Source organism: Equus caballus, chromosome 1 (assembly GCF_041296265.1).
Source record: "Equus caballus isolate H_3958 breed thoroughbred chromosome 1, TB-T2T, whole genome shotgun sequence".
Lineage (NCBI taxonomy): Eukaryota > Metazoa > Chordata > Mammalia > Perissodactyla > Equidae > Equus > Equus caballus.
The window spans coordinates 152009889-152033908 of NC_091684.1; the positions used below are offsets into that span (position 1 = coordinate 152009889).

Here is a 24020-nt window from a genome sequence, read left to right on the forward strand (position 1 = left end):
TGTACAGTGAATAAAGTGGCCAGGTTTTTCTTGTCATAGGGCTATCAACAGAACCTTCCCAAAGAATTTATTATTATAAATTTTTCCTTGTTGTGTAGCATTTCTTAGAAGTATTTAGAAAATTAAACAAACTACAAAGCAACTCATACAGATAATTCCTGTATGCAGGAATATGCAAATGCATATACAAGGAATGAATATACGAATGAAATAGTGGATATATTCCTGTATCTTATAACCAGTTTCTAAAAAAGCTTGCGTGGAAATCTATGTTCATTCTTTTTTCTTTCTTTTTTTTTAGGTGAGAAAGACTGGCCCTGAACTAGCATCTATTGCTAATCTTCCTCTTTTTGCTTGAGGAAGATTGTCGCTGAGCTAACATCTGTGCCAATCTTCCTCTATTTTGTATGTGGGATGCTGCCACAGCATGGCTTGATGAGCAGTGCATAGGTCTGTACCTGGGATCCAAACCTGCGAAGCCTGGGCTGCCGAAGTGGAGTGCATGAACTTAACCACTATGCCACGAGGCCCACCAGGCCGGCCCCTTTAAAAAATTTTTTTTTTGGTGAGGATGATTGGCCCTGAGCTAACATCTGTTGTCAATCTTCCTCTTTTTGCTTGAGAAAGATTGTCCCTGAACTAACATCTGTGCCAGTCTTCCTCAATTTTGTATGTGGGACACTGCCCTAGCATGGCTTGATGAGCGGTGTGTAGGTCCATGCCTGGGATCTGAACCCATGAACCCCAGGCTGCTGAAGCAGAGCGGGTGAACTTAACCACTATGCCACCGAGCTGGCCCCTATATTCATTCTTGAGGGAGAGTTATTTCATCTGCTAAATATGTCTGAGAAATGTTTACACGTGATGGGAAATATAGCACATATTATAGAGGTGAACAGTAAATGATAACATGGGAAATTTACATATTTTTTGAATCTAAATAAAACATTTATTCTGCTTAGGTTATTTGCATCTATTGAAAACATTTGCAAAACACTTTACCTTTGGCTGAGGCAGATTCTATGTAGGAATTTTTTTAAAGGGAGAATGATTTTTTTGTTCTTTCATAATGAGCAGTTAAGTCACTTTAGCTGCTTGATGCTGTGACTCTTTTGCTTATTTTAACTTAATGGAAATTAATCTATAGTTTGAAATTATATTCTATTTAAAGTTTTTTATGAAGATGCTCATTTGTTTACCTGTTTGTAACTGTTTAGGTTATAAGCAGGATGATGCAAAATGATGCAACTACTGCCATAAGCCACATGGTTTAAATACACTTAATGATCTTTTACTGTGGTCATTATGTAATTCGCATTGATTAGGTTTTCTTTTCCTGTTTAGTTTGTTTTGTTTAGAAGATATTAATATTTCTGCAGAGCCTAGTTTTCAAGCAGCACTTGAGTAATCTGGCATTGACTTCTGTTTTCTTTGTCAAGACCATTTCCTAGTTTTTATGGTGTTCACAGCAATACTGTGTGTGATTTCAAGCTCTATGATTGACCATTCTTTCTCCATACAGTGTAATTTCTAAAGCAGTTGGAAGCATACTGTACCGACATTTAGCTTAACTGATCAAGGCATGATTTTAATGAATTAAAGTGAATGTCAGGGACAGTTAAGTCTTTCCTATTTAATGGTAACTGATTGCAGCCTTGTGTCTAGCCTGCCTCCTTGCAGGAATGAGCAGGTAATAAATGGGGTTTGGTGAGAGTGTGAAATAGTCAGCAGAAATCCCTTACCACTGTTGGAACAATAACTTCACATAGATCATACTGTTAGTTTTGTGCTAATGTCATCTTTCTGCCTGAAGAACCAAATATTAATAGCCTCTAATTAACTGATGGTATTGATGTTCATGGTAACTTTTGCTTCTTTCTCTTTGTTGTTAGAGGTTCTGTCTGTAATGTGTTATTAACTTCATGCCATGATGGTGTCTGCCGGCTCTGGGCAGAAACCTTACTACCAGAGGACTGTCTGTTGGGTGAGCAGATATGTGAGACTACCACTTCCAGCACTGCCAGTGACCTTGCTCACGCTGGAAGACACAAAGACAGGATACAGCATGCTCTTGAGGTACTGTGTTACTTAAGTGGTAAATGAATTTTGAAGATATGTGAGTGTGGTGGGAATTCATAAGCTACGATGCAGATAGTGCACAAGGTATGTGAAATGATGAAATTAAGAGCAAAGAATTCTCACTTATGCTTGTAAGACTACTCATTTTATGCCACTTAGAAGCCAAATACAGATAGTAATGATCTCAGACATGTAGTCTAGGTAAATATTATAATTTTAGTTCTTTCATTTTGCATGTCAAATGTGAAAATCTGTAGAAGTAAGCAGCTTTGATTATTAAAACATATAGGTCCTTGAAGCTAGTTGTAATTAAAAATATTTTGCTTTTCTTTTATGAGGATTAAAATTTATTTTTATTGTTCTAATTAAAAATGACTGTTTTGATCCTTAAGAATAAAAATGCTGTTAAGAGACTAGACAGAAATGAACTTACGTAATTGCTTTACAGTTTCTGTGGTTTAATATTTTGAAAGTGAAATATTTTTTCCAATTTTTAAACACAATATATATGAAATACAAGTGCTTTCTAAGAAAATAGATTATAATATAGTATAATCTGTTGTGTCCATTGTAATTAGGGAATGAAATGAGATGAATACATTATTGAAAATTACCAGAAATTTGTTATAGTAGACCTAGATTACTAATTTTCTTGATTTTCCCTGTGACTCTTTTTATGACACAAAGAATATGCTTATTCTAAAATTAGCTTCAGAAAAAGAAAAAGAAACGGAATTTATAATCCAACTATTCCAGTTATGTGTGTGTGTGTATTTTTTCTTTATTTACAAGATTAGTATATTAGGCAATAATATTTTATAACTTTTATACTTAATGTGTTATAGACACCTCTCTACATTACTAATTATACTTTCACATTATACATTGACATTAACAGTTTAATGGTTGCGTAGTCAAAATGGCGTTGATGTTTCAGTAAGCGGAAATATTTTTGGGGTTTGATAGGCTAAGGATGTAGTCCTTAAAAGTTTTGTATAAAGTAGGCCTGCTCTGATACTATCTGTGATTGGGCACTATTTATACATTTTATTTTCAACATTTAAAGCACAAATGAAATTAAAAGCAGAAGTCAGAATAAAGTAATATTTTGTTTTGATATTGATTGAAATTTAGTGGGAGAAAGTATTTCATTTGCTGAATGTTTACAATTGTTTCTATATAATTATGTAACATTTTATCTTCAAATTACGTCTGAGCTTTTGGAGACTAAGAGCTGTTAGACATCTTTGATCCCCTGTGGCACCTTATCTATTGCTTTTCAAGTGTTTGTTAAATAAGATTACTAACTGCTACATAAATAAAAGCAAAAATACAAGTAAACTTATGTAATCAGTGACTTGACAAGTTTTTCCTACCTTTTAAAGATGTTAATAATGTTAAAATGGTTTTTAATAGAAAAGCCTAATTGTCTGACTTACGAGCTATTTTGCTTTCTGACATCCTTTCCTAGGAAATTCCTAACTGTACATTTTGTTCCTAGAAGAAAATAACCAGCCAGTATTGCACCAGCCTTGCCAATCTAATTTAAAGTAATGATAAACATTAAAGATCAAGTGAAAATAATTTGATAGGCAGTATGGAGCAGGAGGTCTCTAATATCCATCCTGACCCTGTTACCAACAAAATAAGCAACTCCATGGCAGCGAGACCAGAGGCAGAGGACACACCACAGAACTGATACTGTTTTCTATTTGAAAGCGGTAAGGGCTGTGGAAGTAGAAAGGAAGGACCAGATGTGTTACTTTAATGGAGAAGGAATTGAGAGGGTGCTGCATTTTATTTGATTGAATGTGAGGAACAAAGCACGGTATTGGGGGTGAGTTAAGTGACAGCATAAGGAAGTACAGTGAGGTGGGATTATGGCGTAGAGAAAAGACCATGCCGAGAGTGACATGGCCCCATGTCAGAACAGTTCAGACAATCGAGCATGCTAGCAGAGAATTTTTATCCTATAGATGTGTCCCAATTTAAACAAATGCCATAGGTCAACACTTTCATGAGGTCTTTCCTGGCTACTTTTAACTTAGTTATTCTGTATTTTTGTGGCCTCTTTTCTTATATATAATAGAGATCATAGATTATTTAGCTGTTTAGTTCTAAGTGAGAATTTTAGGGAGAAATATTCTTCCTGGTAGGAAGATTTGGGAATTAAAAAAAAATTGTTTTTTACTCTTATGATTAGTAAATTTTATCTCAGTGCTGGGATATCCTGAAAAAACTAGAATTTGGGTTCCTAATCTTAATAGGGGTTTCTGTAGATAATATTAGTAAGTGCTTTTGAGCAACTACGTCTGCCCTGAACCATGAAATTTGCAAGAACTATGGAGAATATATTCAGAATTGTTCTACTTTGAAATGGTCATGTTTTACACAGAGGAAAAAATCACAAAATCCTTAATAATCAAAAGTACTTTGGCATTTATTAGACTTTCTGGAGTTGGATTTAGCAATTATTTCTCTACTTTAGACAATACACCATTTGAAAAATTTAAGAAAAGGACAAAGGAGATCTTCTGTTCTTGTAACTCATACTGAATTGATGCCTGACCAGGTGGCAACGCATGAAGTTCAAAGACACATCTCGCACCACGCGAACGCACTGTGTCATTTTCACATTGCAGCGAGCATCAATCCTGCCACAGGTAATGGATAGTACAATTTTATTTCTTATAAATATACCGAAATGAGGTAGATAGATAGGAAAGTGGGAACTACTTTTATAACCTACTTTTAAAATTTTATGTTGATATTCCATATTTCTTTTTAAAATACTTCTTAATTGGAATAGGAATATAATATAAAGTACTATTTCTTAAATTGAGACTATGATATTCTCAGAGAATAACTTCAAATAAGTATTTTCGAGCACCTTGTTTGTGTAGACTTTAGCGAGGGTTCTAAGTAAATGAGAGCTTTAGTTGAACTTGGGAACACAAGTGGTGGCAGCCTGGTTAATTAGTTGATTTCTCTCCCCTTTATCTTTTCACTATTATTCTTTCCTTTCAACTCTTCTTTATAACTTTATCTAAATATATTTTTGCATAGTTTTCCTTATATTTCAGCATATCTTGTCTTCTACTCTCAGAGACTTTTTTGTCCTACACTTAGGGAAAGATATTCTTCTAACCTTGATGTTTTCATTTTGTTCTTTTCTTCCCATGTGGTTGAGTAGTATTTTGAGGCAGGTTCAGCGTTGGCAAAAGTGTATTTGAAAACCTTTATTTAAGGGCGCTGCATTCTTTCTGCGTGAAAAACATATGAGAGGGCCTGTGAATTTCATGTTACATGGCTGGTGGAACTGTGGTAATATGAAGTTACAGTCGTGTTTTATTGAAATGGAAGTCTGTTGCTTCAGAGTGCAGAGGATTTTACTTTTAAGTGTTTGTTTATAGAAAGATGATATTCAGTAAATGCAATTCCAAAAGGGTGATCTTTAGGGTCCTTCTCCCCATTGTAGCAGTGGCTTTAGATATGTGCTGTCCCGTATGGTAGCGGCTGGCCACATGTAGCTATTTGAGTGCTTGAAATGTGGCTAGTCTAAATTGAGATAGGCTGTTAAATACACACCAGGTTTCTACGACTTGTGTATAATAAAACAATGTAAGATATCTCCTTAATAATTGTATTTAATATTGATTCAAAAACGTTGAAATAATATTTTACAAGTATTGAATCAAATAAAATATATTATTGAAATTAAGTTCACTTTTTTTTTTAACCTTTTATAATGTGGCTACTAAAATAAAAATCACCTGTGTGCCTCACCTTTGTGGTTTGCATTGTATTTCTATTGGACAGTGCTGTGCTGGCAGGTTAAAGGTTATTTTGTGTATATTATCCTTTCTGATCTAACATCTTAATTGTATTCTGAGGTTGTCTTTGTAGTATTGTTTTAAAATGGTGGTTTTAGATTTTTATAAATTTTTAACCTTTTTAACTGAACCTTGTCTTGGATTATTGTCTATGATGAACATCTGACTTCAAACAGAATGCAATCAGTGAAAGTATGCAGTAAAAGCAACACGTATTAGAAAGTTGGGCTTTTTCTCTGTGTACACTATCCTGATCAAATGGAGTGGGGTCAGCGGGTTGTTCGCTGTGGGTAGGCGTTCGTGCATATCATTTGAGTTTAAGGATTGGATGTGATCTTGTAGCCGTTAGGCCTTGTCTTCCAGCATTGTTATTAACCTTCACCTTTTAACCAATTTTATCCATCTTTATTCTAACTTACCTACAGACTATTTTAAAAATCATTTTGTAAAAATATTTAACATCTTGCATTTATAGGTACTGTATGTAAATACAGCATTAACATTGACCAAATTGGTTGCTAAATGCAAATAATTTTGTATTGTAGGACTCTTCCTCTTCTCCACCTTTCTTTCAGGGAAATTTTTGAACCTACAGTAAAGCCGAAAGCATAGTACAATGAGTACCCATATACTGCATACCCAAATCTACCAGTTGTTAACATCTTGCCACGTATGCTTTTATTCTCCCTCCTCTGTCTGTATCTGTATGTCTTTGCTCCCTCTTCCCTTATTTTTGGCTGAGCTGCTTGATAGTACAGTTGTCACCAGCATTATTCTTCATCCCCTAAATATTTTACAACATTACCTAAATATTTCATTATGTGTCTTCTAAGAAAAAGAGGATTTGCTTCCATAACCACAATACTGTTTTCACATGCAAGGAATGTGGATAAAATAATATCATCTACTATATAGTTCATATTAAAACATAGAATTTTTTTTTTTTTTGAGGAAGATTAGGCCTGAGCTAACATCTGCCGCCAATCCTCCTCTTTTTGCTGAGGAAGACTGGCCCTGAGCTAACATCCGTGTCCATCTTCCTCTACTTTATATGTGGCACGCCTACCACGGCACGGCTTGCCAAGTGGTGCCATGTCCACACCCAGGATCCTAACTGGCGAACCCCAGGCCATCGAAGCAGAACATGCGCACTTACCCGCTGTGCCGCTGGGCTGGCCCTAACATTATATTTATTAATAGAAGACTACCTGAATATCCTGGGCATTTTATGTTTAGACTTCACTTCTGTTTGCAGAAGACAATATCTTGGGTTTTTTTTTTTTTCTTGAATGGATTATTTATAATAGGAATTGGAATTAAGGAGATTAATGTTTTTGTTATACACTTTACATGAACTAATCCATATCATGAATTTCATTTACCCCTAAATGGAGAAAATCTGCTATATTGAGAAGTTTGCCTGCCTTCATATGTTCTTTCTTAATGTTGTTTTTTCCCCAACTTTTTAGGAAAGTTTTAAACATTCAAAAAAGTTGGAAGAATAGTACAGTGAACACTTATGTCCTCCACCTTGATCCAATAATTGCTAACATTCTGCCACAGTCGCTTTATTCTCTCTCTATACACATGTATGTATGTGTGTGTGGGCATGTGTGTGTGAGTGAAATTTTTTCTTAATGTTTTGAAAGTAAGTTACAGACAGCATGACACATCATGCTTACATACTTTAGCCAGTATCTCCTAAGAATAAGGAAATTCTCTCACATAATCACAATGTCATTATCATACCTAGGAAAATTAGAATTCATAATCTCTAATATCCATTCATATTTAAATTTAAATTTCTTCAGTTATCACAAAAATGTCTTTTATAGCTGCTTTTCTATTTTATCTTTCTGTTCCCCCACCCCCAAACCAGGATTCAATAAAGGTTTGTGCATTTCGTGTATTTGGTTTTAAATTAGGAATTTAATTCCATATGAGTTTGCGCCGTTAGTTCTTAATATTTGCATTTATTGTTAAATTCAATTAAAGTTTTTTATAAATCCTGCTAGAGTTATGTTGACTTGTTGTTTAGCACCTTTTCTGTGTATGTATGGAATTAGTCTTTATAAGAACTTGTAGTATTTTTAAAGACATTAAAAATTCATGTGGAAATCTTATCTTGTTTCGACAGATATTCCAAATGTCTTGGTTGGCACTGTATTTAACATTGATGATGGAAACGGGGGCTTTGTAGTTCATTGGTTAAACAACAAGGAGTTTCATTTTACATCATCTACTGAGATATTTATGCAGCAATTACGAAAACTTTCTGAAAAGCAGGTAGATCATGAAAGTGACGATGCGGACAGGGAAGACGAGGAACGTTCACAGGAGGGAAGAGAGAGGGGTTTACATACGAAGCTAGACCATGGTTAGTACCCTACGTTAACGCCTTTTTGTGTTAACCACTTTTAGTTTGTGATCTTTCCTTCCCGCTTTCCTTTCTTTTTATTTTTCCATTCATCCCACAAATATTTACTGACCATCTACTACAGACACCATCTCACTCAGTATGCTTTGCTGTAGCATATTGCTTTGAGTGATGTATTACTTTGGAAGCCATGTTCTTTTTTGGGAAACAGGTTTTGCTAATGGTATGATAATGATAATGTGAATGAAATTTTAGTTTATCTAAAAGTAAGAAATACAGTAGTTTTCAGTTCAGATCAGAAAACAGTTTCCTTTGTTTTTTTTTTTCTAGGCCATAACTTGGAAAAAGGGATTTATAGTTTCTAAAGATAGTATGCTTATTTATTGATAGTGTAGTATGTCAATGAGTTTTTGTAGTATTATTAGTATGTACTGATAAATTTATTTTCTGATTCAGAATTATCCCTGGATAGAGAATCTGAGGCAGGTACAGGATCATCCGAGCATGAAGATGGAGAAAGAGAGGGAAGTCCTAGAACCTACTCACGACATAGTATCCAAATGCCGCTGCCTACGGTCCTGCTTGATCGGAAAATTGAAACGCTGCTAACTGAATGGAATAAGAATCCTGACATGCTTTTCACTATACACCCTGTAGATGGTACCTTTCTAGTGTGGCATGTAAAGTATTTGGATGAATATAATCCTGGAATATTTAGACAAGTTCAGGTATATTTTACTGATGAAGCAATTATTACATTTCTTTTTTTTTTTAAATTTTTACTTTTTGCGGATGTACATCATATTTTGAATTCTGTATACATTACATCTTGTTCACCACCTGAACACTAATTATAGTGCATCCCCTCACATGTGAGCCTAATCACCCCTTTTGCCCTCCCCCTCCCCCCTTCCCCAAAGGTAATCACCAGTCCAATCTCCAATGCTACGTGTTTTTTTTTTTTGGTCGTTTTTATTTTCTACTTATGAGTGAGATCATATGGTATTTGACTTTCTCCCTCTGACTTATTTCACTCAGCAGAATACCCTCAAGGTCCATCCATGTTGTCACAAATGGCCGGATTTCGTCATTTCTTATGGCTGAGTAGTAGTCCATTGTGTATAAATACCACATCTTCTTTATCCATTCGTCCCTTGATGAGCACCTAGGTTGCTTCCATGTCTTGGCTATTGTGTATAATGCCACAATGAACATAGGGGTGCAAGTATCTTTATGCCTTTGTGTTTTCAAGTTCTTTGGATAAATACCCAGCAGTGGAATAGCTGGATCATATGGTAGATCTATCCTTAATTTTCTGAGGATACGCCATACTGCTTTCCATAGTGGCTGCACCAGTTTGCACTGCCACCAGCAGTGAACAATGGTTCCTTTCTCTCCACACCCTCTCCAACATTTGTCGTTTCCTGTCTTGTTAATTATAGTCATTCTGACCGGAGTGAGGTGATACCTCATTGTAGTTTTGATTTGCATTTCCCTGATAGCTAATGATGTTGAGCGTCTTTTCATATGCCTGTTGGCCATCTGTCTATCTTCTTTGGAGAAATCTGTTCACATCTTTTGCCCATTTTCTAATTGGATTGTTGGTTTTTTTGTTGTTGAGCTGTATGAGTTCTTTGTATATTTTGGATATTAACCCCTTATCTGATATGTGGTTTGCAAATATCTTCTCCCAATTGTTAGGTTGTCTTTTCGTTTTGTTGATGGTTTCCTTTGCTGTGCAGAAGCTTTTTAGTTTGATGTAGTTCCATTTGTTCATTTTTTCTTTTGTTTCCCTTGCCTGGTCAGACATGGGACTTGAAAATATGCTGCTCAGACCAATGTCATAGGGCGTACTGCCTGTGTTTTCTTCTAGAAGTCTCATGGTTTCGGGTCTTACATTCAAGTCTTTAATCCATTTTGAGTGGATTTTTGTGCATGGTGTAAGGGAATGGTCTACTTACATTTCTTAAAAAAAAAAAAAAAAGATGCTGTTCAGGTTTAGCAGGTTTTCAGAAATACTCAAAGATTTTGTTTTTGATAAGCAACCGAGAAAAGAATACTTATTCTTGCTACCAGAGGGGATCAATAACCACAAATTTTATAGGTGTGGTTAATTCAAAGTAAAATGAATTTTGCTCTGAAATGCAATACTGAATGTTTGAATATATGCATGTTGGTTTTTTCTGGGAATTCACAATATTTTGAATAAATTTAAGAAACTACCCTAAAAATGTGATTCAGGATGAGCCCCGCTTTCCCATGTTTTATGAACTAAGTCTAACTGCCTATATCTATCATCTTTCTAAACTTTATTTTATTTAGATTTGTGGTTGTGGTCATTTAGATGTACAAGCAAGGCACTTGAAACTTTTTTTCTTTAGTCTTCTCTTAGGCTATGAATAGAGATATGATATGACATAAACAGAGGAAAGGGATTAGACCATAGAGAGTTTGATATTTTTTGCTAAAAGCTGAGATTTGACATTTTGAAAATGGGAGTATTTTTGAAAGACTTTCTGAGAGGAGGCAACTACTTACCCTGAATCATTTAATTGTGTTTTTCAGGTTTCTTTTTCTTCTCGGATTCCTGTTGCTTTTCCCTCTGGTGATGCGAGCTCTCTTAGTAAAAATATCATGATGTATGCCTGTATAAATGCCGCAAAAGATTCTCACCACACTCTGTCACAACAAGAGATGATGGCTGTCGGCAGTCCTCGCAGATCGCAGCCGCACTCCGGGTCACACAGTACAAATATGAACATTTTAGCTCCCACGGTAATGATGGTCTCTAAACACATAGACGGATCTCTAAATCAGTGGGCCGTCACTTTTGCTGATAAGTCTGCCTTTACCACCGTTTTAACTGTCTCTCACAAGTTTAGGTATTGTGGTCATCGATTCCACCTCAATGACCTGGCCTGTCACTCAGTTTTACCGCTGTTGTTGACATCATCTCATCATAACGCTCTGTTGACTCCTGAGTCAGACTGTCAATGGGACTCAGATAATAAATTAAGTAGACTAGTGGATCCTGTAAGACATATAAAAGGTTCCTCGAAACAACCTTTAAGAAATGCAGCAACACGTACATTTCATGACCCAAATGCAATCTACAGTGAACTTATTCTCTGGCGTGTAGACCCGATAGGACCCTTGTCATACACTGGAGGAGTATCCGAATTGGCTCGAATTAACTCTTTACACACTTCAGCCTTCTCTAATGTTGCTTGGCTTCCAACTCTTATCCCCAGTTACTGTCTTGGTAAGTGTTCATTTTAATTGCGAAATTAATAAAAGCTTTTAAACTGCTATTTATGCACAAAATAGTTTATTTTGTTATCATTGGGAGAATTTTTAATACATTTTAGAATGTAGGCACCAGACGTATGTTTAGAATTTCTACAAGTTTTTAATTTTTTCCCTCTCATAACCTATTTTCTATCGAATTTTTTGTTAATAATTTTATATTCATTAATTATATCTATTTAATTATGATTCCGGATCATAGTTATGCCTAAAAAGAAAAGTGTGAATATTTGTTTCTCATACTTTGGCTAATAATAAAAATAAACTATGTATTGTAATGCAGAGCATTTGCTTCCTCAGGCACATATTGCAATTCTGCAAGTGCTTGCTTTGTTGCTTCTGATGGTAAAAATCTGAGACTCTATCAAGCTGTGGTGGATGCAAGGAAATTATTGGATGAGCTCTCAGATCCAGAATCTTCAGTAAGTATTTTCTAATCTTTATTAATATATCTAAGCTGATGAGGAGTTCTCTTTTTATTTTGTCTACGGTTTGGTTGGTTGCTGTTTAGGGAGTGAGCGTATGTTCTGGGCTCTGTATGACAAATTTCCTTTTTTCTTAATTTGTGTTCCAAGGTACAGGAAACAAAATTACAGTCTACGCATCACACATCAATACATTTTACACTTAAATACATAAATGTGGGTTTTTTCCTAAAATATCATGATTTCTTCTTGTCGCTTTTCATTCTCTGGTTTGGTTCTGTTAATCTTTCTCTGCTCAAAAAAGATTTTAAGCCAGCTTTACCGAGCTCTATGTTTAGGTTGGAAAATTTGAACTTTTCCGAGCTTGATTCACCATTTAAAAAATCCTTTGGTTGGAATATGTTATCAGTGCGTGGCAGTGTCTTATTCTGGTAGTTCTGTATCTGAACTGGCAGTCATGTATATTAGTTCATATTCAGTTTTGAATAGTGAATTTTCCATTGACCTCTAAAAACATGCCATGCAAGCAACGGTTTTAATAAATATGTTCGTAATATTGAAAACCAAAGACTCTTGAGTGTGTCCTAGGTGCCCCTAGGTATGTGGCAGATACAGAGTATAAGTGTCACTGTCTGCCTGTAAGGAGCTTTTAATTTAATTGAGGAGAGAGATTATTAATAAAAGCTTAAATAACAGTTGAAGACAGAAGAAGAGGTGTCTGAGGGTGGTATGTAGTTAATTGCCAAGCAGATGGCACTAGAAGTGTTTCATAGTTCAGAGGAGAGAGAGATCAGGGTAGGGTAGGCGTGGAAGTCTTTGAGAAGGACGGTATTTGGGTTCATTTTTGATGGATGGGTAAGACTTGGAAAGACAAATTCTTTGTCTTTGCCTGAGTGAGAGAATGGCCTGAGAGCGTGGATACAGGAAAGTACACATATAAATAAGGCTTGTTCCAGAAACTGAGAAAAGCAGTTGGACTGGAGACAAAGGTTTGGCGTAGAGAAAGTTTAGCATCTTAAAATTATGGAGTTGGAAGAGCTTTTAAAGGTCGCCTAGTCTAAGCAGCCGTCTGATGCTTTATTCCCCTTGCTCCGTTTCTGCCAGTTTGTCATCTGGCCTCCAAGGAGGGGAGCTCAACTGTGATTGCAGCTCATTCTGTCTTTGAATTACCCTCACTGTTATATTGAAATTAAACTTGTGTCCCTTAAATTCTACTTGTTAGCCCTAGTTCCATTTAGAATACGTGTAATATTCCTTTCGTATGGGAGCATCTCAGATATCTGAAGACAGTTATCATATAACCCCTGAAACGTTTTTCCTCAGGCCAGACCTGCTTCCCTTCCATCCATAAACTTCTCTGTTTTACCTTTGACCCTAGTTAGTCTTCTTGGCAGAGTTCAGTTTGTCTCTAATGTGCGCAGTGTAGCATCACTAGAATACAGCAGTGTTGCGGCCTCTCTCTTTAGATGGTGCCAGATTCTTTGTATGTAATGGATTCGTACTGAGCTGGCTGTCAATTAAATATCACAGAGTCTTCTTTTGCCAGGATGCTACCCTGTATTTGTGCATTTGAGTTTAGGGCCCAAATGTAGGCTATTTTCCCTTTTGCATTTCATCTTGCTGTGCTCAACGTATCAGTACAGCCTTTTACTGTCTTTTTGGATCCAGATTCTGTTTTTTGTGTTATTGCTTTATGAGACTTACATCACTAGCCTCTTTCATGCATATTGTTTCTACATCTTCATCTAAGTTACTTATAGAAATGTTCAACAGGACAGGAGTGAAGAAAGAGCCTAGCCTAGTATACATTTGAAATCTTTCTCCATTTTTTTTTTCTTTTCTTTTTATTTTTTTGAGGAAGATTAGCCCTGAGCTAACATCTGCTGCCAATCCTCCTCTTTTTGCTGAGGAAGACTGGCCCTGAGCTAACATCCGTGCCCATCTTCCTCTACTTTATATGTGGGACGCCTGCCACAGCATGGCTTGATATGTGGTGCCATGTCTGTACCCGGGATCTGAACGGGCAAACCCCAGGCCGCCAAAGCGGAACATGCGAACTTAACCACTGCACCACCAGGCTCCCCTGCCTCCATTTTTACTTCCTGGAATATTTCTCCACCTTGTCTGAAGGATTTCCCTGAGGCAGCTTGTCATATACTTTGCTGAAATAAAATACACATTGTCTGCCAAATCTTCTGCAGTCAAAAAAAGAAGTCAAATATTTATGAGATGGTTGTTTTAATGTATAGTAGGTTGAATGTATGTATCCTGATGTCTCTTGATGACTAAAACGTACCAAATAGACAGCAGGCTCTTTAGTCTGGCTTACAGAAGTATGTTGTTTTCCTTTTTGAAATTGGAACATTTGCGTTTCTAGTCTTTTGGCTGTGGCATTCCCCGTGATTTCTCAGAGAACATCCTCTGTGGTTCCTTGATCTCATTTGCAAAATTTCCCAATAACCTGGGCATTATTTTTCCAGAAAATATAAATTGATTTAACAGCAGTTAGACACATTCTTGGAATTTCTTTATTTATCTTGCTCTTCTACTCCTCACTTACTAATGTACTTTTTTTCTTAAGCCTTCCATTTACTTTAATTTTTTTAAAGGTAAAAAGCAGTACTTATTCATTGTAGAAAATGTTTGGTTTCTTCTACTTTTGCAAGCTAAATTCTTGAAATAGAAGACCAGAGACGAAGTAGGAATTAGGAGTTCTTTACTCTCTGGATCTTTATTAACATTAAACCATCAGTCTCTGTTAATGAGCTTATCTTTTCCCTTATCTCTGTACTCTGAAAACAATAATTATTCAATGACTTAGTTTTTAGAATAGTTGTAGGTTTATGGAACAGTTGCAGATTTAGTACAGAGTTCTTATATACCCACAGCCAGTTTTCCCTTTTGTTAACATATTACCAGAATACATTTGTCACAACTAGGAAACCGTCCTTGGTGTGATATGATTTCTTAAACTCCAGACTTGATTAAGACCTAACTCACTTTTCCGCTGATGTCTTTTCTGTGCTTCAGGATTTCATCCAGAAACCACATCATGTTTAGTCATCTTGTCTGCTCCTTCTTCTCTGATCTGGGACCGTTTCTCAGCTCTCTTCATCAGCTTTTTCTCATGATCTTGAGAGTTCTAAGTAGTCCTGATCAGATATTTTTTAGAATTTTTTCTCGATTTGGGTTTGTCTGCTGTTCTTCTCCTGGTTTGACCGGAGCTGTGAGTTTTGGGGAGGGAAACCACAGATGTGAAGTACCCTTGTCGTCATGTTATAGGAGGGTACATGCTATCGACACAGTAATTAGTGTCTTCCCTCTTTTTGTCTTTTCAGTGTTGTTAGAAGTTTGTTAGTTTTACTGATTTTTTCACAGAACTAGCTTTGAGCTCTTTCTCTTTGTTTTCATCTTATCTTTATTATTTCCTTCCTTCTGCTTTGCTGTTTTTTGTGGTTCTTCTTCTTCTAGGTTTCATAAGATAGGTGGTTAGATTCCTGATTTGAAACTTTTCTTATTTTCTCTTGTGTGCATTTAGTGCTAGAAATTTCCCCCACAGCACTGCTTTGGCATTTTGATAAGTAGTATTTTCATTTTCATTCAGTTCACTATGTTTTTTGATTTTTCTTTGAGAATTTCTCTTTGACCTATGGATTATTTAGAAGTGTGTGGTTTAGTTTCCAAGTGTTCAGAGATTTCCCTGTTATCATTCTGTTACTGATTCCTGCTTTATTCCATTGTAGTAGGAGAACACATTCTATGAATTCAATCCTTTGAAGTTTATTGAGGTTTGTTTTATGGCCCAGGACATGGGTTATCTTAGTATATATTCCATGGCACCTGAGAAGAATATATTCTGCTGTTTTGGGTGGGGTGTTCTATTACTGTTGGTTAAGTCTTGTTTTGATTGATGATTATTGAGTTCTTCTAGGCCTTTGCTAATTTTCTGTCTGGTTCTATCAGTTGTGGTGAGAAGGGTGTTGAGGTCTCCAGTTATAACTGTCAACTTGTCTATTTCTCCTGTCGGTTCTCTAAGTTTTTGTTTCTCATATTTTGCAGCTCTTTTGTTTGTATATACATTTAGCCTGGAATTAAGGTGTTGTCAGAGCCATCCTCTTTCTGAAGGCTTTAGGGGAAGATCCTTTCTGGTTTCTTCTTGACTTTTGGTGGCTCTTGGCAATCCTTGATGTTCCTAGACTTGAAGCTGCAGCACTCTGGTCTCTGTGTGTCTTCACATGGCTGCCTTCTCTGAATGTCTATGTGTCCTTTCCTCTTCTTATAAAAACACCAGACATTTGATTTAGCACCCACCCTAATCCAGTATGACCTTATCTTAAACTGATTGTATCTGCAAACATCCGATTTCCACATAAGGTTACATTCTGAGATTCTGGGGGACTTGCATTTTTGGGGGGACACTTCAACCCACTATACTAACCAACTTCTTTTCCTCATCAGTTGTATTTGCAGCTTCATGGTCAGGAACCTCCAAGTCTCTTGAGCCTCCAGACTCTCTCGAGCCGTATCAACTTTCAGAGCCTGAAGCTGTAATTCTGAGCTTTTGCCGATCTAAAACATAGACTACACAGCCTTGTTCTTATTGTTGCTTGCTCTTAGACTCTTAAGATAGCATGATTGCTTTCTGTCAGGTTTTCGTTATTTCCGCTCATCGTCTTTGTTTTCGTGCGGGTCAGAGCAGCAGTTCCCCCAGCTCCTTCCTCTGCTGATTGTGAGTTGAATGTTAGCAAGAAGTTGTCACATGCTGTCCTCTTCCTCAAATGAGATTTTTAGTAGATGCTGAGTAAAAGCTAGCTGTTTTTTTTAGTTCTGTGAGAAACGTGAAAAGATTTGGATTCTATTCTATGGATCGAGAGGTGGATTTAAGGGGCACTGATAATGTTTGGACAGGAAATAGAGTGGTGAATTTGCCGGAAGGAGTGTGGTTGGTGGGTGCTGGCAGCGTGGAGGCAGCAGGGCATCTACTGAGGTCATCTAAGCGTGTGGTACAATGAGCCTGGGCTGGAGTGAGACTTGCTGGACATTGGCAAAGAAGAGGAGTAGGCCTTAGGAGTTGCTTGAATGTGGTACAAAAGGAGATGACTCTGAGGTTTCTAGTTTGTGAGAGTGAGTCCGCTGGCTGTGGCAAGATATTCGTGAGGTATTGAGGATGACTTCAGTTTGAGACACGTTGAGTGTGAGGTGACTGAGGTTTTAGATGGCAAAGTGTAGTTAGATAACTGTTTTGTAGGCAACTGGAAATAAATTCCTGATGTTCCTCATCAGGGACCAGTATACGCTTGGGATTTATAATCAAATAGACAGTACTTAAGTCGTTAGACCTTTAAAGGCATGAATAATAATTAATGTTCATAAACGTGACCCTGAGTCATCAAGAAGAGATTTATGATTAGCAGACTGTTTATGAAAGCAGGGATTTATTTAAGATTTTTTTAAAAAATTTCTGTCCAGAATATTGAAGATACAGTTGTTTTGATGCCTAAAGAATAAACTTTTGAACTTTCTTGCCCAGTGATGCTAGGTCGGTGAGATTCATTCGCTGCGTATTCAGTCAGTAGTTATTGAGATATTCTCTATAGTCATGCACTGTGTAATGACGTTTCAGTCAACAATGGACTGCATATATGATAGTGGTTGCATGAGAGTAGTCTCATATAGCCTGGGTGTGTAATACTCTATACCATTTAGTTTTGTGTAAGTCCACTCTGTGATGTTTGCACAATGACAAAATTGCCTAACAATGCTTTTCTCAGAACATATCCCCGTCATTAAGTGACACATGACTGTATATCATTCTGTGATTGAGTAATGGGAGGAGGGAAGTCTGGTTTTGAAAGGTAGGGTGGTTTAGTATCTGCTGCTATTACTAAAACAAGCTTTTAAAGTAGAACAATCTAAAGTATAACTTTTTTCATTCATTAATTTATTAATTTATTTAGCCTTTAATTTTTATGAGGACCCACTGTGCATAAGCCATAGGGCGTGAAAGAATGAATGTGCAATTGTACCAAGTGCCGAGGGTGTTAAAATGCATAGAAATAGTTCCTTCCCTCAAGAACCCTACATCTGGGGCCAGCCCCGTGGCCGAGTGGTTAAGTTCGCGTGCTCTGCTTCGGTGGCCCAGGCTGTTGCTGGTTCAAATCCTGGGCGCAGACACGGCACTGCTCATCAAGCCATGCTGAGGCGGCATCCCACGTGCCACAACTAGAAGGACCCACAACTGAAAAATATACAACTATGTACTGGGGGGCTTTGGGGAGAAAAAGGAAAAATAAAATCTTTAAAAAAACACAAAAGAACCCTACATCTATTGGGTGGTATAAATATGTAAATACAGTGTGTAGTAAGTGCTATATCAGAGGAAGAAAAGGCTACCACAGGGTTTTGACCTCCATTTAACCAACTCACTGGATTCATTGATGTTGTTTATTCCCTCTGCAAAACCTGACTGATGCTCTTAGAAAGCAGGCTGTCTTTGGTAGACCAGTCCTTTTAATAATATCAGCAGCAAACTCTTATGTAGTGATAATCACGTGCCAGCCTCTTCTCAGTGCTTTACACATATTAACTCATTTAATCTTGCCAGTGACCCTAAGAAGAAGATCATATTACCGTCCACACCATAGAGATGAGGACACTGCAGCACAGAGAAGCGCACTTACGTGTGCCAGTTTAGTTGTCCCCTCGTGGTAGAGCCAGCATTGGAGCAGGCAGCCTGGCTCCGGAGACCAACTCTTAACCGCTGTGTTGTCCCGCCTCTCAAAAGCCAGTTGCTTTTGTTTCCAAACATGTATTCCTGAAGTTATACACTTTATTGTAATGCTCTAATTTCATTAAATATTGTATAAATTGATGAAATGTGAGTGTACAAAATATGGGTGTTTTTATACAAATAAATGCTTTGGAAGCATTTTGCTAAAAATAAGTGCTGTTTAATTAGCTATGGTGAGACAACTAGAAAAGATTCAAGGGGAAATTGTAAAAAACGAAAAACAGCACTCGTTGCTTCGTAGGTATCTTTCATTGTTACTCCAGTTTAGAGAACTGAAAAAATGTAGCCAGGGCCTTATAGGAGTAGGATTCACAAGAAAGACCTTTAACTCATGTTAGCAAACCCGTACTCAAAGGCCTTGAGTACACGAAAATATCGGTTAATTTATGTACATTTATGTTTTAAATAAAATATTGAAGGTATATGTATATCATTTTAAAAATATTCTCTGGGTTAACCAACCTCGTTGAGAGGTTGGTCATCTCTGTCTCAGCTGTGTTGGGTAAGAAGGCTTCTCCTGTATCTACATGGAAGGACACTTAGTCCAGATGGTGGTGGTTGGGGAAGATCTTCTGGTGGAGATGACATCTGAGATGAGACTTACTGAGTGGGCGTGAATTGAAAGTGAAGGAGGAAAAGAATATTCCAGGGAGAGGGAGCAGCAGTTAAATGCACAGCAGTATAAGAAAGTGCATAAACTCTAAGTACTTTATTAGGCTACTCCTATTATGGCTGTAGCATTGAATGGAAATGGTCATTGGAATTTGCTGAGACTGGATAGGAAGGTGGAGGCTAGATTGTGGAAAAAAATTTATATTTCTTTCTTTATGCTTCTGCCTTGCTTTCTTTTTTTTGGGGGGGGGCGGTGGAGGTTGCTAAAAACACATATCATTAAATTTACCATCTTAACCATTTTTAAGTGTACAGTTCTGTAGTGTTAAGTATATTCACATTGTTGTGCAACAGATGCTAGAACTGTTCTAGAACTCTAGAACTCTTAAATCTTTTTTTCCAGCTTTATTGAGGTATAATTGACAAAATTGTAGGATATTGAAAGTGTACGTCATGATGATTTGATATAAGAACTTTTTTATCTTGCAACATTGAGACTGTATCCACTAAGCACTAATCCCCCCTCCCCCACCTCTCCCCAGCCCGTGGTAACTACCTTTCTACTATCTGTTTCTATGATTTCGACTCCTTTAGGTACTTAAGATGAGTGGAGTCATACAATTTTGGCCTTTTGTGATTGGCTTATTTTGCTTAGCCTACTGTCCTCTAGGTTCATCCACGTTGTAGCATGTGACAAGATCTCCTTTGTTAAGGTTGCATAATATTCCATTGTATGTATATACCACAGTTTCTTTGTCCATTCATCTGTCAGTGGACATTTGGGTTGCTTCCACTTTTTGGCTATTGTGAATAATGCTGTGATGAACATAGGTAGGCACATACCTCTTTGAGATCCTGCTTTGAATTCTTTTGGATATATACTGGGAACTGGAATTGCTGGGTCATATGATAATTCTGTTTTTAATTTTTTGAGGAACCAGCATACTGTTTTCCGTAATGACAACACTGTTTTACATTTTACATTCACAAGGATTCCAACTTCTCTGCATCCTCTCCAACACTTGTTTTCTATTTTTTTGATAGTGGTCATCCTGATGGGTTTGAGATGACATCTCATTGTGATTTTGACTTGCCTTTCCCTAATGATTGGTGATGTTGAGCACCTGTTCATGTGCTTATTGGCCATTTGATGTCTTTTTAGGAGAAATGTCTATTCAAGTCCTTTGCTCCTTTTGTGTTTTTGATGTTGAGTTATAGAAGTTCCTTATGTATTCTGGATATTAACCCCTTATCTTATCAGATATATGATTTGCAAGTATTTTCTCCTGTTCTGTAGGTTGCCTTTTCACTCTGTTGATTGTTTCCTTTGAAATGCAGAAGTTTTTAAATGTGATGTCATCCATTTGTCTATTTTTTATTTTGTTTCCTGTGCTTTTGATGTCATATCCAAGAAATAATTGACAAAGCCAGTGTCCTGAAACTTTCCCCTATGTTTTCATATGAATTTTAGGATTTTTTTTTTTATTTCTGCAAAAAATGCAACTGGGATTTTGATAGAGATTGCATTGAATCTGTAGATTTCTTTGGGTAGTATGGACATTTTAACACTATTAGATCTTCTAATTTACAAGCAGGGGATGTCTTTCCATTTATTTATATCTTCTTTGATTTCTTTTGGCAATATTTTGTAGTTATCAGTGTATAAGTCATTCACCTCTTTGGTTAAGTTTATTCCTAAGGATTTTATCCTATTTGATGCTATAATAATGGGATTGTTTTCTTAATTTCCTTTTTGGATTGGTCATTATTAGTGTATAAAAACACAATTGATATTTGAGTGATGATTTTGTATCCTACTTTGCTGAGTTCATTTATTCGTTCTAACAGTTCTTTCTGTGGAACTTTTGAGATTTTTGCGTATAAGATCATATCATCTGCAAACAGAGATAATTTTATGTCTTCTTTTCTAATTTGTGTGCTTTTTATTTCTTTTTTTGCCTAATTGCTCGGGCTAGAACTTCCAATACTATATTGAATAGTAGTGTCAAGAGTGGGCATTCTTGCCTTGTTCGTGATCTTAGAGGAAAAGCTTTCATTCTTTTCCCATTGACTATGGCATTAGCGGTGGGCTTTTCATATATGGCTTTTATTATATGGAGGTAGTTTCCTTCTATTCATAGTTGGTTGAGTGTTTTTATCATGAAAGGATGTTGAATTTCATCACCATTAAATCTGTGTCTCTATGGGGGAAGGTGGGATCTAGGGCTTCCTGTTACATCGTTTGCTGACGTTGCCTTCCTCTTCTGCTCTGCTTTCTTACAGTCTACGCTCAACATAGGAGTCAGAATGATATTTTAAAAAGTGTACTTTAGATCATGTCACTCTTCTAAGCCGACGTCTGTACAGTGACCTGTAAGACCTACAGGCTCTACCTCCCACCCTCTATCCTGCCTCCCCTCCCCTCTCTGATATTGTATTTTTACTGCTTTTCCCCTCCCTCACTTAGGCTCCAGCCACACTAGCCTCTTTTCTGGTCCTGGAACATACCCAATGCTCTCGCATCTTAGAGTCTTCTACTTACGGTTCTCTCTGCCTGGAATGTTCTTCCCCCAGATAACACATGGCTCGTGGTCTTCCCTCTTGTAGGTCTGTAGTCAAATGAGGCCTTCCTGACCAGCCCTGCCAAGGCTTCCTGTTCGCTTTGCCACTTCATTTTCTCCTTAGCACTTAGCACCGTTGGACAGACAATTTGTTTTACTTATTTATTTCTGTGCTATTTGTCTTCATTTGAATGTAAGAGAGGGGTAGTGCTGTATCTGGAGTGTCTGATACCTGATAAACACTCAATAAATACTTGTTGAGTAAATGAATAAATTAGTGAATATCGTGCTGAAGAGTTTTATTACCCTATGAACGCGATGATGGGAAGCTATTTTACCAATTTCTGCTTCATCATCAGAGTATGTGAGCACAGGTTTTCTCTACCCTCTTTTTTTTTCTTCTATCAAAATCTTCACTATTTTGAACTGATATCTAGTTAATTTGTACATTTTTTATTGAGAAATTGAATGGTTTTCATATTTTTACTGGCTGTGTTTGTATTTCCTTTTGGAACTGCTTGTTCATGTTCTCTGTGGGAATATAGTATTTAAATTGAGAAGGAAGACCATACTAAGGAGGAGAAGCAACACAAAGACCTTTCCATTTTGGGGGAAGAACACATTGGAAAGGGCTGCACTTTTTCAGGGAGAGACAGTCAGTAACACCTTGACTTAGCCTCTGTCAGTAAGGGCTACATGGGAAACCACTGAGAGAGTTTAATGCAAGGACTCCTCACAGAGGTGAGCACATGCATAACCCACAGGGATAGTAACACACTCAGAGTCTAGCAACAGGATGACGCCATGATCACCCTGTGGTAGGCAGATTCATGGCCCCCCAAAGATGTACACATGCTAATCCTCAGAACCTGTGAATATGTTATCTCACATGGCAAAAGAGACTTTGCACATGTGAATAAATTAAGGATCTTGTGGGCTGGCCCAATGGCATAGTGGTTAAGTTCGGTGGGCTCCACTTGGGCAGCCTGGGTTCTCAGGTTCAGATCCTGGGCGTGGACCTACACCACTCATCAAGCCATGCTGTGATGGTAACTCACATACAAAATAGAGGAAGGTGGGCACAGATGTTAGCTCAGGGCGACTTTTCCTCAGGCAAAAAGAGGAAGACTGGCAACAGGTGTTCGCTCAGGGCCAATCTTCCTCACCAAAAAAAAAAAAAATAAAAATAAAATTAAGGACTTTGAAATGTGGAGATTATTCTGCATTATCTACTAGTCAAATCATATGAGCCCTTGAAAGTAGAGAACCTTTCCCAGTTGTGGTCAAAGAGAGATGTGACAAAAGAAGAATGGTCAGAGAGATGATGTTGCTGGCTTTGAAGATGGAGAAAGGGGGCCAGGAGCCAAGGAATATGGAGAGCCTCTAGAAGCTGGAAAAGGCAAGGAAGCAGCCAGCCCTGCTGATGCTTTGATGTTAGTCCAGTGAGACCCAGGTCAGACTTCTGACCTACAGAACTGTAAGATAATACAGTTTGTGGTCATTTTTTTTGGCAGCAGTAATAGAAAAATATATCCCCATGCCTGAAGGCACAAGGGAGAAGTGGCAGTGTACCAAATCCTGGTGGGAGCTAGAGCTGTGGGAAACAGCTGCTTGTGGGAGAGGCACCCATAAAGGAACATAGCCACTGCCAGAACTATGGGGAGCAAGGGGAATAAGACCCCGACTTCTCTCCAGTCTCTGGCCAGTGCCTCCCATTGGCTGAATTCAAGCTGGAGGTGAAGTGGTCCTGGGAGCCAGGTGATATAATCCAGAAGTCAACCTTCTGGGGCACAGAACAAGGCAGAGGAGGCGGGTGATCAAGGTTTAGATGCAAATAAAGAATAGCCAGCAGAGTCCACTCTTTCTGCCCCTTAGCATTTATTGCTGTCCTTTATTTAGATGAAGAAACTTTTTTCTGTCCAACACAGGGGAAAGACAGATTCCCATTTGGCATCATTTCATTGTGTCCTGATGCCAATTCAGTCACACTCCCACCCGGAACATAAATTGTGGTTGTTGCACTATCAGTACTTAGAA

At 37.4% G+C, this 24020-nt stretch overlaps 1 protein-coding gene across 4 annotated transcripts in view; it reads left to right on the plus strand.

Moving 5' to 3' along the window:
• The window catches only part of DMXL2 (Dmx like 2), a 140264-nt gene that overhangs the window by 51158 nt on the left and 65086 nt on the right, over positions 1-24020 (plus strand). For all 4 annotated transcript variants that reach the window (XM_023617458.2, XM_023617465.2, XM_023617462.2 and 1 more), the window contains exons 8-13: positions 1893-2076; positions 4568-4742; positions 8050-8289; positions 8746-9017; positions 10855-11551; positions 11896-12017. In XM_023617458.2, coding sequence (XP_023473226.2) covers positions 1893-2076; positions 4568-4742; positions 8050-8289; positions 8746-9017; positions 10855-11551; positions 11896-12017 — 1690 coding nt within the window. The remainder of the gene's footprint in view (positions 1-1892; positions 2077-4567; positions 4743-8049; positions 8290-8745; positions 9018-10854; positions 11552-11895; positions 12018-24020) is intronic.